This window comes from Phalangium opilio, unplaced genomic scaffold (assembly GCF_054372755.1).
Source record: "Phalangium opilio isolate 3A_F unplaced genomic scaffold, DU_Popi_V2 ptg000075l_1, whole genome shotgun sequence".
Lineage (NCBI taxonomy): Eukaryota > Metazoa > Arthropoda > Arachnida > Opiliones > Phalangiidae > Phalangium > Phalangium opilio.
In genome coordinates, this window is record NW_028324184.1 from 1,714,691 (window position 1) to 1,730,452 (window position 15,762).

At 40.3% G+C, this 15,762-nt stretch overlaps 1 protein-coding gene and 1 long non-coding RNA gene across 12 annotated transcripts in view; both read right to left on the reverse strand.

Annotated features, from left to right (window-relative positions):
* The window catches only part of dlg1 (MAGUK family member discs large 1), a 174,215-nt gene that overhangs the window by 83,977 nt on the left and 74,476 nt on the right, over positions 1–15,762 (reverse strand). For 4 of the 11 annotated variants that reach the window (XM_089844351.1, XM_089844353.1, XM_089844352.1 and 1 more), the window contains one exon: positions 8,650–8,796. In XM_089844351.1, the coding sequence (XP_089700477.1) occupies positions 8,650–8,796 (147 nt within the window). Of the gene's footprint in view, positions 1–1,287; positions 1,780–8,649; positions 8,797–14,151; positions 14,813–15,762 lie in introns of those variants that run through there. The other 7 variants (XM_089844357.1, XM_089844356.1, XM_089844350.1 and 4 more) reach the window with 6 other exon arrangements.
* Positions 9,780–10,298, reverse strand: LOC149658716 (uncharacterized). Its single transcript, XR_016369883.1, has 2 exons — positions 10,081–10,298; positions 9,780–9,948 (listed from the first exon to the last, which is right to left on the reverse strand). It is a non-coding gene; the product is annotated as an uncharacterized LOC149658716 (long non-coding RNA).

Here is a 15,762-nt window from a genome sequence, read left to right on the forward strand (position 1 = left end):
GCTACTCCATATATTAAATTTAGATGAATATATTTTACGTATATATTTCCCTTTGGTTTTCTCATCTATTTTTGGTTCGCAAAGGTCAAGTTCCTATTCACTATTACCCATACACACGGAAAATGTCATAGAACATTTTCAACTCAAAATCTCCCTTAGATTAACACACTATACTTCTGTCCTAATGTACGGAATATTATCAGGGAAACGTCTTAGGTTCACACAAACTCAGATTGCTTTAAGAGATTTTAAACGATTTCAGATTTTGGGGTCAGTAGCATTCTAACTCGAGTGGGGGGGGGGGGCTATTAAAATGCGTGTTGCGTTACGATTTTGGTTAGGGCTGCTAGCCCGGAAATTGACAAACGCTACACAGCCCTCCAGAGGGTGCATAAATTAGGCTTAGATAGTAGAATAAGCATCGGTAGCCTCTTATTTCGGGAGCCAGCAACATCCATAGACTAAGAGTCCCCCCCCCCCCCATTATTACACGCTCGCTTTAGCACGCGCAACCGTGGATAAATAATCACGTGACTAAAAGCGTTGTCATGGCGATTATAATAATCTGGGAAAAAAGTTTGGAAAAAAATCTCGCCCCCATTCCGTGAATTTCACTTTTTATTTGAGATTTAAAGGGAAAGAGAATGAACTTATACGTATTGCGAGTCTACCGTCAATTTTCATGGCTCTAAACACGGCGTTTTAGGCCTAAATTGGTGTCACAACGTAACGAGTCTTTCATCGCTTTAATGACGTTTCATACCCCCTTTAAAAACATCTATCGTAGACGGGGATGCGATACATTAAACCTTTAATCTATTAAACTCAAGATTTTCGTCACGTGACTAGCTTTCCTGTCTAAGAAATAACAATTTTCCGATGTCACTATTCAATTCCGAAGAAAATCCCGAACCGTTCGGGCTGGCCAATTAACTCAACCTAATATTAATTACGGAGTAATGATACTCTTTATATATTTTTATACCCCAAATACCACCATAAATACCAAAAAGGTGCTATTATATTACATTAAGCAAATTTCGCTTTGATATTCGCGATTAAAATGCAAATTGGATTTAAGGTTTAAAGATTCCCCACCCTAATCGAGTTTCTCAATTGCGAAATTAAACGAATAATTTACGAGGAAATTAAATCACAAACCAAATACTACAGGCGGGCGGGCGAAAGAGCGCGCCAGAATTTCCCGCCATCCTACAGAGAGCACGCCGGAAAATCGAAATTGACAGAGCCCCTAACGCCATCTATTTTACGGAATGGGAAACTCACCTTACGTCTCCTCGACTTTCGCCTCATTTTTGAAAAAAAGCAACCGTTAAGCCTATTCCCGGTCCAAAATCAATGGCAAATACTCGAAAACACGCGCCGAGAGTTTATCCTTTAGGCAAAATTCCCTCCGAAATGGACGGTGAAACACGCACCACAATAAAACACCGATCGCGCACTAAGCCTAATCATAAACGTTAACTGGCGCGGCAAAAAGCGCGGCACACATCCTACTTTTCAGTCGCTACGATGCCACGGGATTAATACTAGCCAAAAACGGTCGAAACACCACGAAAATTCGAATTTTAACGATTGTAATCCGATTAGAAAAGCCTTATTTGAACTTTCGATAACCTATAATTTGAAGCACGCACGGTCCCGAACTTGACGAGACGGCGTCGTAAAAAAAGTTTCACACTACACTTGTGGGTCCTATTTTCTCCTTGGTATACGCGTTCGTACCCCTACGCCGCCGAAAGCCACCACCCGAAAAACTCAAAAATCTCCCGGCTTCTAACGTACTACGAGGCGGGGGTCGGACATAAATTTCCGGCTTATTCAAGCGTGAATCGCGCCAGTTGACGTGGAAGTTTTAAAAACGTTTTGACAAATATCCGCCTCTCATTTCGTTTGACCCAAAGTGTAAATAGGGGAAGGAAGTTTGTTTGGATATAGTTACGTTTTATCAAAACAGCGTACACGTAGATGACACTTACGTTAGAGTAAACAAGCCCGGGATTGACGGCTTAAATTTAAACTTGGTAAAGGTTTTCAATTTGGAAAAAGAGTTGGAAGTAATTAAAATAAGTTATCCAGGAGTGCTTTATAATATTCCACATGGAAATTTGCGATAAAATTCTCCATTTTATCCTCGACATTACGATTAAAAACTTCTAAAAGAGGTTCCACCCAAAACGAATTCCTCGACATGACGATTAAAATCCCGATAAATTTCACCGACACCGCGCTTAAAAACAATTCCTAATAACTAATTTGGCAAAACTCAAAAGAGTCACGATAATTAAATCATCTACAATAATTGTCATCTTTTAAAACTTTACGAACGACCCCTGACTTAACAGATATTCAAATAAAGAGGGGCATCTCACTTCCGACTCCATACAGCTGACGAATCAACCACGTGACCATGACGTCGGATTTTTTTCTTTTATTTTTCAAAAGTGGCTTCGTGACTATTTCGCCTCCCTCCGTTTATTCCCCCCTTATTTATTAAAACCAGACCTACGACTTTGGCATTCCCTAAACGCGAGCGTAAAGCATTTACTTTTTCATTTTTACGTAATATAAGAGCCCGCGTAACTAGTATATATATGTATATATTGGAAGAATAATTCCTAAATTCCACTGAGGCCCTTGGCCAAAAACGGCGGGAAACAAACGAGGGGGAGGGACATAAATAATTCCATCCAAAAATTCAAAAAAAGAATCAGGAAAAAATGCCGCGGAAAAATATTTCGTAATAGGCCGCGGTATAGTTCAGAGAGAGCCTGGCGTTTTTCCGCTATATTTAAATATTACGGCGGACTTAAAATTTCACCTTGAAATGGCAATACGTAAAAAGCGCAACCCACGCTTACAAATAAAGACGGAACTTAACTTTGTACGCGATGACATTTTAACGTGAAATTAATTATAGTAAAATTACCAATTTTAATCTAGGGTCATTTAGATTCAAATTTTTAGAGTTAATTTAAATATTTATTTATTTTTCGCCATAATTTCGCGATTAAATGGCGCGTGAATCGCGAGTATCAATTTGAATATAAAGGGAGTAAAGACTAAATTTTCTTAATACGCGTAAAGGCCGAGGGGTCGAACGTTTAGGAAAAAGTGTACGGGATTTCGAAATCCAATTTGATTTCTTCGGATTTAGTTTGATTTCGTCGGATTTCGTATAATTTTGTCGGATTTCGTTTGATTTCGTTTGTTTCGTCGGATTTCGTTTGATGTCGTCTGATTTTGTTTGATTTCAGAATTCGATGAAATCCATTGATTTCATCGAATTTTGAGATTTTTCCCGTGATTCCGTCGGATTTTGCTGTTTTTACCGTGATTTCGACGGATTTTGCGATATTTCCCTTGATTTCGTTGGATTTTGAGGTTTTTCGCGTGATTTACTCAGATTTTGAGATTTCCCCCGTGATTTCGTTGGATTTTGAGGTTTTTCGCGTGATTTCCTCGGATTTTGAGATTTTTCCCCGTGATTTCGTCGGATTTTGAGATTTTTTCCCCGTGATTTCGTCGGATTTTGCGACTTCTTTGGATTTTGGATTTCACGATTTCTTTACTGATTTTGTGATTTCTATGTTGTTTCGTGATTTCATTGCTGATTTTGTGATTTTTTTACTGATTTTATGATTTCTTTACTGATTTTGTGATTTCTTTACTGATTTTGTGATTTCTTTACTGATTTTGTGATTTCTTTACTGATTTTGTGATTTCGTTGCTGATTTCGGATTTTTTATTTGATTTCGAAATCAGCATTGATTTCGGATTTCTTAAATTGGATTTCACGGGTAGCGCACGGGATTTCATGAATGACCGACCCCTCGGTAAAGGCTGTACTAAGCGCGAGAAAATATAGTTCCATAATAAGGATTTAATAATAAAATTAAGTAAACTTCTTTATTATATAATAAGGGATGGTTACTAATCCAAAGAGGTAAAAAAATGCTTTTTTACATCTTATCCATAAGGATAATGGCGCCGCGATACTAGGGTAATTAGGTCACCCATCTAAAATCCGTAGATTTATACTCCCTTTAATAATTTTCAAAGTTGGCATTTTATGGTAATTCCATAATAACGTGACCACAAAAAAAAAATTAAAATTGGTGTAATTTGCATTGGTTTAGAGGCATAGTAACACACCTTGACAATAAAAGAACGGGTAAGAGTGTGAAGAAATTTGGGCCCCAACTATTGTAACATAAATCGAAAGCGCGGGCCCTAAAAATGGTCAAGCGCGCAATGAGTGGAATGGAAAAACTCACCACCGCCGCAACTTCCGGTTTGCAAGAAGAATACCACAAAGCCGGGTGATAATAGGGAATGACCGTTCCATTCTTAACCTTATCTTCCAACTTATCAATCTTTTCAGTTTGTCCGATGCAAGAGGACAATAGAAGACTCATGACCACCGCGAGCAAAATCCAATTCAAACTTAGCCAAGGCTTAACAACAACAACAACAACAAGAGCTAACTATAAAACCGGCGTAAATATCGCGCAAACAAACACTCGCGCGGCCTTTTAACGCCGTTATTCAATCACTCCGCGATACCGAGTGACGCTTAAAAACACCATTCAAAGAACCTATACTAAACTAATTATAATCAAACTAAATTAGGACAAGCTTAATTTAGATCATCCGCGAATTGAGCTTAATCACGAGGCGTACTGGCATTTGAAACGAATATTAAATTGCGCGAAAACAAAAAAGGGGGCGTGGCCGAACGGATTAAATACTTTCATTTTTGACAAGTCATTCAAATGGATGGAGGCGCGCGCCGCGTGTACTTTGGCCGCCGTTGCAGCCAAATGAAAGACACCAACTGTTGTTGTTATTGTCAGGCGTTTAGTCATAAAATGAGTCGATTCTTTTTCCTCACTTTCACGGGGTGCTTTGTTTTTTGGCAAAGGTAATTTTAATTGAAAAGCCGGCCCGTAATTTCTCGCAAACAAATAATTCCCTCCCCCCCTGAAAGGGAGTTCAAATTGGGGGAAAAAATAGGAGAAAAGAACGTCTTAGAGGGACCGGATACTCGCCTGTGTTCGGGAATTGTTTCGTATTTAACCGCTCCCTATAATACACGATACTTTCGAGAACCAATAATGTGGAAAGAGTCCGACCCCTCGTAATAGAATATGGCTCGATACGAAGTCGAGTTCGTAGGTGGTGTGTGATGTTTAAGACATTAACCCTAGCTCAGATAGGGGAGAATAAGTTTCGCGAATTCCACCTTGACATTACCTTCGAGTGTACAAGAAAGTCAAGTTCAGTTCCTTTGTCGAACTTAAAAGTTCTCCCACGTACAGAAATTACTAGAAAGATTGAGAAGAGCTAGCGGAGGCGCCAAACTAGTTTTTAGTAGCGGTGATAACGTTATTTTAATTATTTATTTTCACTACGCTAATTCTGTAGTAATTATACTACGACTCTACGAGTATGGTTTGTTTGGGTCTAGCGCCAAACTTATATCGCGCTTCCGACAAACTTATATAATTAAAATGGCTTCCGCGTAACCATTCTTTTAGTGGTCAATTTAAAATGAAGAACCTATAGCCTATGTATATTTTTTGACCTAACCCTAAAGTATATTCATTTAAAAGCGAGTGAGCACCGTGTATCAAATGAAAGAGGCCCGCTGCTGGTTGGTTCCCCGATACAATGCACGTGCCCCATTTAACCACCAAAGCGTGTAGGCGTTCGTTCTTCCATAGTCAATATAGAACCGATATCTAAAACTCTTCTATAGCCGCTCGAAACCGAAATTCGAGAAGGGATATATTGGAAAAGAAACTGTACATACGCCGCTTAATGCGTGCGCCCACGCTAAGAACCCTATATGCGTTTTCAATATACAGCGTGGCTTAGCCAAACGGTTCGGGAATGGGCGAGGTTGATTGTCATTCAGATTCAGACCAGAAGTAAGATAAGGGACTAGAAGTAAAGAGCTCTAGCATTGGTAGTAGATCCTGGCACTAGTGAACAAAATTTGAGAGGATTTTATGCCCCTTCTTCCATCCCCGCGCCTACACTATAGACTGAGAGAATAAGGTTGGTCGAGTTCCAAAAACATTTCCTACCCCCGTTCCCCTCAAGCTAAAGCCGGGGGTGTACACGGAGGAAGCGGGTGCTTGAATCTAGTTCGCCCCCCCCCGTCTACCGCCTCCCCGAGAGCGTCTCACGTTTTGGAGAGGGAAAACTCAGAAACCGCTACCAGAGGGCCAACCGTTGCTCCCTCTTATCAAGAATATTACTTCACTTTCGCCAAGTGAAGAATTTGGTTAGCTCAGTACTTCTAGTCCCTTATCCTACTTCTGTTCAGACTTATATCGATAAATGATTGGATTAAAATAGCTAAACCACGCACCCCGAATACTTGGCATTAAAACGCTATAGGCGTAGATGAAACTCTGATCAAACAGAAACCAGATATCCCCCCCCCCTTTCATCCAAATCAAAAAGGTTTTAAAGGGAGGGTGAAAAGACGAGTCTTTAACTAAAACCAGAATTCCTCGCGCCAACCGCCGCCATTCAAACTTGTAACGCCAATGCAGCGAAAAAATGCACACTGATAACTTCGTTTCGTTCTCTCATTCTTCGGGCCGCTCTTATTTTAGTAGTATAGATTATCGACCCAAAGTTCCAATGGAAGATCGTTTGGCCTCTATACGGTACTACGAATGGCCAACGGAATTCAGTATCACCTAGCGAGTAAAACCGGAACTTTCCTCTCTTTTTTTTTCAAATTAAAATAAAAAAAATTGGAAGGCGCTTTGAACTTTTTGCTTTCCTGACGCGGGTGACTTACCCATCGCCCGAAAACGAAGCATGAGAATCGTAATTGAATATTTATGTTAATTTTAAATGAAGCTCGGGACCGACCTTATTTCGGGGAAAAAGATGTTTCAAGCTATGCTATATATTCATCAAATATACCCTAAAATTTCTAATTATTTTTTATTATAAATACTGCTTTATATCCTGTAATTTAAGATCAGTCGCGTTTGCCCTTTTAAATATTTAATTTTATATTTGAAAGCGGGGAAAAAAATTAAAACGTATCTTCAAATGAAAAAGTCCGGATTAAAAATTAATAATTGGATTAAATTATTCGTCTAATATTTCATTTCGAATGTTCTAATATTTAAAAGTTGTACGTTGACGAATAAATCTCCATTAATATATAAAACCACTCGTAAGTAGTTGCCCGAAAACAATACAGATGTCGCTTATTAGGTACGCGACCAAAGGCGGAGGGGGGGGGGGAAGAGAGTGGCGTAGGAGCGCCATTTACGAAAGATCAATATTGGAGAGAGAGGAATCCGGGTTGCGATGCAGGCTCTAACCCACTGCTGGTGCTGGTGGTAGGTATACATGTTGGCGCAAATAATTATCCTTCCCCAGTTTTGAAATACCGGTCAGGGAGTTTGCGCGGAAAAGGTTGCGGCGGGTTCAAAGTACGAGGGGGGGGGGGAGAAGGGGGAAGATCGAATTAACTCGAAAATGGATGAAGAAGAAAAATTAAGGAAAAAATAACAATAATGGAGAAGACGAGAGAGATAGAAAATGGAGAAAGAATAACAATGTACAATTTTATATCCCACCATTGAAGAACAATAGATATATAAAAATAGAAGTATGTAATTCATTTATCGGTGAAGTGTTCCAGTCATAAATCTCCTAAACTAAACGTATATAACTGCTGCGACAATTGGAATTTCTTCGCATTATCACACTGTTTATTTATTTTAAAGGGTATGGGAATTTACAATTTCATATCATATTTTAGCACGAAAGTGGTATTATATTACACTTTCAAGTCTCTACTTTCAAAATATCAAGTTTTTAAAATAATTGAACCAAAGTTTCTGTTTTTAAAATCCATTGGAAAATCACGAAAACTCAGTTTCGATATATAAATCATTTTGTCTTGTCGAGCTTGTTCGTCTGTTTTATGACATCACTATGACGTTGGGGAAAAAAGCGGGGGAATCCTATACGCGCGAGGTATCCGCGTCTCGAGCTCTGTCCATGTTTCTCCCCTGTCTAAACTCTGGGTCTGATAGCGGAGAGAGTGGCACCATCTCGCGTGTGTGACGTCAAAAACAGGAAAACGTTTTAGCCTTTCTTAAAAAGTGGATTTCAAATAATTTCATATGAAGCATTTTGAAATGCATATTGCCAAATAATAAGAAATGGGAGAATTAAAAGCTTGATATTTTTGAATTCACAGAAATTAATTCTATCTTTTGATATATAAAAATCAGAGGTTTTTCAAATGAAGCTTCTCATACCCTTTAAAAACAGATGGTAAGATAAATTTGACTAAATTTGTCGTGTAAAGTTGCGAATAGCTATCTAGAACACTTCCTCGTTCAAATATTATATACTTCCGATGAAGAGGCGCAAAAATATACGTCTGAGAAAAAGTAGTTTTTCTCTTTAGTATAAAACGCGATCTTGGAAGGGGTAGAAAACCCCAGTAGTATATAGTGTTATATCATGTCTATGAGAAAACCATGCAGGTTTTGCACGGGTAAAAATTGAGCATTTACAAGATTGTATCGAACCATATAGGCCTAGGTAGAGCGTGAGATTAAAGCGTACTGGTCTTACTTTTCTAGGCGAGTCCGTAATGGAAGTTCCGTACTGATTGGTGAGTGAGAGATCGAGGAGATTTCGGGGGTACCCGTCCACACCCACTAATTCTTTGAGCTGAGCCGGCGGGGGCGGGGGCGGCAATTCCTCCTCGTGGTAACGATACTGAAACGATAGAAAATAGACGAAAATAGACCAAATTATTGCATTTTCCCTAATTATTTTATAACGCGCTCCTGCTAAGTCGACAATCACGGTTTGAAAGAACAAATTGGACAAAAACAACGTTTCCAGGTTAAAAATAAAGAATAAAAATAAAAATAAGCGAGAACATTTGACTCGGAATTGACCTTTTATCAGGTTAATCGGGGTTCCAGTGCTTCAGCTAGCTTGTTGAAATTTATTGATTTATAAATAGTATAGGTAGCGCTTGCCCCATAGATGGACCCCAACAGCTCTAAATGATGGGAGATCCCTACTAACTTACGTAAGGAATATACTAACTCAGGGTTCATACAAAATCTGGAAAATCAATTTCCCTGATATTTCCAGGTTTTTTCATAGGTTTTTCCCTGATATTTCCAGGTGTAAGAGCCCCTAATTTTATAGAGTATGCTAATAACACTACAAACATGGCCTTGAGAGGACTCAGAGGCTGGAAATTATTATTATTAAATTATACGAAAATTATTTTTCTTTCGGCTACCTCGATCGAAAATAAACTGGATTGGGCCATGTGGTAAATTAAGATTTAATTTAAATTTCACCATAGAAATTTAGTTTGTGTTTTTGAAAATTTCATTTGATAACTTCCTTTTAAGTGTATTTGATAACTTCATGTCGAAGTAAAAAACCGTTCCCGAGAAGTTTTCCCTTTTTCAGCGCCCCTAGGTTTATCTGGGCAACGACTCTTCAATAGAGAATGAAATGGAAAATTTCTCGGGAATTCACCGTCTTAGCTTGCCTCTCTTGAGCCCCTCCTTTTTTTGTATGGAACCACTGTGTAAAGAAAAAGGTAGTCTTGAAAGAAACTTGGTAGCGAGAGGAGCTAAGAATTTTTAACCGAAATAAATTTCTTTTTTTTTTGTTCATGTTTTACTTTAAAAATAGACTAATTCTTTTAACTAATAGCGATTTCCACTGACTGCTCCAAAGAGTGCTCTCAGGGTTAGGATGACGTAACTGCCCTCAGCGAGTTTTGGAGAGAATAGTTTCGACAGTGGAACACGATCGAGAGGTCCAAGCGCGCTCTGAATAATCAAAATTGGCGCCGGAGACGAAATTGTAATAAAGTGTGTATATCTTGACGCAAATGGGCTGAAACCAATTAATAGACTTAACATTTCAATTAATTTACAGAAAATCTATTTTGAGTAATGATCGACAAAGTCTCTGATATAATTTTTGGTTTTAGGATGAGGCGTAATATCTTTAAAGTAATGATAAAACCTCGTATTCTTCATCTTCAGAACTTTCAGAAGATGATTCCAGAAATAAATAAGCATAAGCGAGAGCCTGTCTTCTATGAGATACCGCGTGGTCCGCCATTTTAATTTTATTACGTCATACTCGAGCACCGTCGCTCCGTCGAATTTTTCAGAGCACGAAAGAGCAATTCTCGGGCAGTTTTTGGGGTCAGTAGAAAACGCGATTCGGGGCGAGTGTTGCACTCGTGTTCCCAGTGGTGGGCGAAAACGCGCCGGGAGTGCACATAGAGTGCTCTGGTGCAGTCAGTGGAAATCGCTATAAATAATCCCCGAACCAACTTTAGATAAATTCAGTGTATAAGTTTAAAGCGCGCAATATGGCTTTATTTCAGGCCAAAAGTACACTATCCTCGTAAATTTCCCTGATTTCCCTGACATTTACTATTTATTTGAAATTTCCCTGATTTTTCCCTGACTTTTGACGCAAAAATCAATTTCCCTGATATTTACCGGTTTACCAGGTTTGTATGAACCCTGTAACTACAACGAATAGTTATTTCGTTAAATATACAAACTAGTTACAGCAAAATTGGTGGAATGGTTCCAAAGTTTTGATTTAAAACGCGTGTCATCAAGTTGCGTACAAAATTCAAGTTTAAATACCTTAAATTGTAACTAAAATTATTTATACTTAGGTAATAAAAGACAGTTTCGAAGACAGATGGTAAACGATTTAGTTTAAAGAAACTCAATTTTAGCTTCGACTCTGTTTAGTCAAACTAAAACCAGAAGCTAAACACGAGTGCGCCGCGCTTCTCGGCCGAAAGCCAAAACTTCATCGCTTAAAAAAAATATTCCAAAGCAACGAAGGTAGTGGTGCTCCCAAGTGCCAGTTTCTTCCATAGATATAATAAATATGTAAATCTCGCGTTTCAAAACGGTTCTTAAGCCTGAACCGAGAAATAAAAAGCCCGCCTTTTTATAATCCCTTTAAGACATTTTTCCTCCACACCCTCACCTTTTCATATTCCCTTTAAGGGCTTGCTAGCCGCGGCTCTCCCTATTAAGGCCCATTCCCAAAATCGTTGCCTTTGAACGACTTATTTTCTAATTCTGAAAAGAAGAACTATTTTATTCTTATCATAAGTTTATAATGCCTCTAAGTAGAGAAGTGGCTGCTACTCCTATGGCAATAGTGTTTGTCTGGCTCCCTTAATGAAACCCTATACTCTCTCCGTATCATTTATCACCTCAACTTCAATACAAAATTGTACCGCCTAGCCTAGCGTTTCTTTTATCCCTTTTAGAATGTTTCAGGACTGAAACCGCCTCTATCTCACGAGAGAGAGGGATTTTGGGATTGCTTAAGTAAAATTCGTTCCCCCCAATGCCTGCCTATACGAAACGTAAAAATCTCCTTTATTCCATTGGATGATTTTTTATCATGTGACCCATTTAATAATCGTCTCGACCGCTTGGTGGCTGCACCGCGACAGAAATTTCAAAATTTTCTCTCTTCGGATCTTAGTGCTATACGAGTTCTGACGTCACAGTAGCCTGCGGAAGATGCCCAGTTGTAACCCGCATTTGTGTACTTAGAGGCATGATAAACTTATGTTCTTATCTATGATTGTTGTTTTAAACTTGAATGTAGGGATATTCTACCGTAAAGTTGCGGTTCCCGCTTCAAGGACCGCGCTAGACCGACGAGTGACTGCGGCGTGACGTACAGACCCACCCGACAACTGTCGCCAAAATGGCGCGGTGCCAGACACGTGACAACAAACGTTTCCCGCCAAAAAAATTGGTAAGGTAGGTTTTTGAAATAAAGAAATTAAGAGGAATTCAAAACAACATACGCGGTTGGTTGTTTAAAATACAATAGGCGCGTGCCAATTACGGTTCAGGACACGAAACCAATTTTAGAATGATTAAAAGAGCTTGAGAGACACGAGTGGAAGCCACCATTTTGGTATCCCCTAATCCGCGGTGTAGCACATTCCGAAGCGCAGGAATCACCGCGCCAGATGTTTGGAACATTACATTTGGGATAGACATCTTTTAAAGTGGTAGTGAAATATGACGTACAAAATGAATTGACTGAAGAAACAGACATTCAAATTATCAGAATATATTTGAGAAAGTTGTTAGCTTAGCTTATAGCTTGATGAATAATACGTCATTAAGCATCGTTGTATTAAAATTGAAAGTTGTTAAAAAAGACAAATGCAGAGTTATAGACAATTTTGAGTTTCCAGACCCTCGTAGCCCCGCCCCCGGCAAAGATGGCTAATTTATCTAGCGTTTCGTACGAATGCGGATTAAAATGGATTTCAATGAAAAAGAAATAAAAATGAACGTATTAATCATTTTAAATCGCCAATTAATTTTTGTCCGCTTTAATTACTTTTCCAAGTAACACTGCCGTGGCCATCAAAAAACCCAGTGTGTCTGAAGCGTTTGTCGCCTTGTCGAAACGATCTAACCACGCCTACTTTTAATCCCTAAAACCAATATATTTGTTCAAATATTTCACATTCACTTTACAAAGATGACAGGGACCATAAGAACCGGCAAAAAAATAAGAGAGGATTTTGAAAATAAAAATCTGCCACGAGTTCAAATTTATGTCGAGCGTCAATGGGAGGGAGAGGGGGGAGGAGAAGGGAGGCTCTCTAGGCGGACCTCTTCAAAACTAATGAGATGACGTGGTGGCTCCTGTTTGAGGGCTTCTCCCTGTACCCCGACCAGATGCGGCGAAAGCAAAATACCTCAAGAGCAAAAAATGAAGTGCCGCATTTTTTTCTGGCGATTCCCTTTAGGAGGGTCCGAATATTTCAAATTCTTCCACGTTCATTTAAGATGATGAATTTTTCCAAAAAATATCGTCTTAATTAAAAGGGATGAGCTACGGTCATTTAAATATTTAAGACAAGAGTAATTCAATTTGGATTGTCCCAAAAAGGAAGGTCTTCACTTTTAAATTTAAGTGAATTAATTATGATTTTATAAAATTGACAGTGATTAGCTCCTCGCTCAAAGAGCGCGTTATACGCGGAAAAATATAGAAGCTTCACGGAGAATCCTCGTCTCCAACGCGCCAGGACGATACTCGAGGCACTGCTCGAGGCACTGGGGCGGGTCAAGCCTCAAGGTGAGGTTAATTAAGGGCCATACAAATCTCCAAGTATTATGGCTACACCATAAAGATTGCATGTGTCGCCGCCGCTTCACTTATTCCCGATCACCCCTAATATATTTAACGTTAAGACTTTGTAATATTAAAAACCTCTCCAAGATTAAGATTGAAATGCTGGGGTAGAAAACCACACCCAAAAGATATAGTCTTCTTCTTGGTACATGTAGACGCGTGGGACGATATTAGACGAGCCTATAAAATCGATTGGGGCCGATAATCGTTGATCGGGAGTTGATCCGTCTTAACCGAGAAAGTGCATTCGCTAATGACTCTCTCTCGAACCTCTTTTTCTTTTCCCTGCATTTTTTTCTTTTTGGGCCGATGGCATTAAAGGGAGTGGCGTGTTAAGGCTAACAAAGAAGGTGTAGATGCTTTTCAAAATAGCACGGCGCCCCACTCCGTAATGAACTGGGATGCTGCCCTGCATGCATGCTGGACTCAACCAAGGTTAACAAAGAAAGAAAGAAAGAAAAGGAAGATCTATGGAAAGAGAATGGGTTGTTTTTTCGGGCAAACGGGATAGGGGTCACGCTAATCTCCTCAGCATCGTTTCAATTTTAGAGTATATACGTAAGAGGGGTTCCTTAAAAAACCTCGAGGCATCGGGTGTCTTCTCGGGCACTCCGAGGGATTCGGAAGAGGATTATTCCTGCAAGATCATCTTGGAAGTTCGGAACCATAATCTTTTTCAGTAGGGAAAGAAGATTGGTGGTCGTTTCTCGCCAAGGGTTTTCACGTACGCAAATGGAAAATATTAGGCGGCGGCAAGACGTGGCTATCTTTTATTACCAGCAGCGCTTCATTTCCTTAATGAACTGCGCCAAGTCTTAGGAAGGGATACCTTCCGGATTGAAGGAGAGAGGGAGGGAGAGAGAGAAAGAAGGGAATACCTACGCATTTGGGCATACAGGCGCAACACGGACAAGAATGTTCGGGCGGTGGCGGAGGCTTGGGGGGTGGTTCGACCAAGACGTCGGGTCTGTGAGGAGGCGAGCCGTGAGGGCCGACCAGATGAGGATGGGTTTGGTAACTATCGCTAGCCCTTTCGCCGTAATAGTAGTTGTACTGGGCTCCGCCGGGCGTCGAAGCTTGCTGGTGCTCGGCGGTCACTTGCGGTTGTTCGGCTGTTGGCGTCTCACCCGCCTGGGCCACCTGGGCGGTGCAGGTGGCGTTGGCGTTGGAGCCCGTGGCGCCGCCCACGTCGTCGTAATCCGCGTAACCGAAGGTGGGTCCGCCGTGTTTCTTCTTTCTGCGCATGCGATTAGGCATGCCGTACATGTAATTGGAGAATCGACGCCGCGAATGGCGGACGATCGAAACCCAGTCGATCATATTGAGGGCCGAGACGAAAAAAATGGCGCCGGTTTTTCGAGAGACCCCGAGACGATCGAATAATTTGGTCGTTAAGCTAGAAACCTCGGGACTAGGCCACCGAGGTTCGGAAACGCGTTGTTACATAACCTCCCGAAAAAGAAATGTCAACTGGCGCTTTGACTGGGACGTCTACGCCAATATCGTCGTTGAAACGCGGGGGCGGCGCCGGCGGTGGCTCTCCATCCGCGGATTTCAAAAACGAAATTCACTTTTGTTTCATCTAAAATTGTACAAAAAGGACCACCTTATACATTCCCGATAGAAAATTAAAATTTATCGTTCGTCTTTGTTCGTGGGTTTTTCCTAAGAACAACGCCAATAATAAAAGAGCACCCATTACTAGCTCCGAAGTCTAAGACATCTTGAACAAGATGAAGGGTAGAAACACGGAGTTATTCATTCACGCATCTTAAAACTATATAAATTCCTGGTGACATAATACCAAGTTATAAGTAACCAAGATACTTTTGCCAATTCTGGCCAATGTGAGTGTATAAATTAGATGAACCAACTTGGTAGGAATCTTAAACTCCCGTTGATTTTGAAGACGACGACCAAATAACCAAGTTCCCAACAAAGTCTTATCGTAACGCGATTAATCTGCAAGTATGAGATTACAAAGGATGCGGGGTTTTCATAATGAAATCGAATAACATTTTGGACCAGGCCATATTCGTCGCGATGGTGCCACGGGGGGGGGGTGGTGGTTATATTTACATATTTAAATACAATGTAAATCTGCATTGGGGGGGGATCCTGTTTGGACTGGAGAGAAGCCAGCCAAGAACGAAGCCGTTCCGTTATTAACAGCCCGGGGCCAATCTACACGACATTATTAAGGAACAAACGCGAGGATAGAGTCCCATCATGCAATTTCAACAATGCGCGCTTATCGCACAAATCGATAGAGAAGTAACGCTCCCCCCTAACTTAAGTCACCCCTTCCCCCCCCCGCCGTCGCTTAAACGTAATAATAACTTATTATCATTCGCAACCCAGCTCGCTCTTAGTTATAAGATCAAGTTTATATGACAGACGGGTCAAGTACACCCGAACTTAGGAAGAGAGAGTGCACTGGCCTGATTTGACAGTTTGTTTGTTTGTTTGACTCTAGTGACCTTAGATAATAAT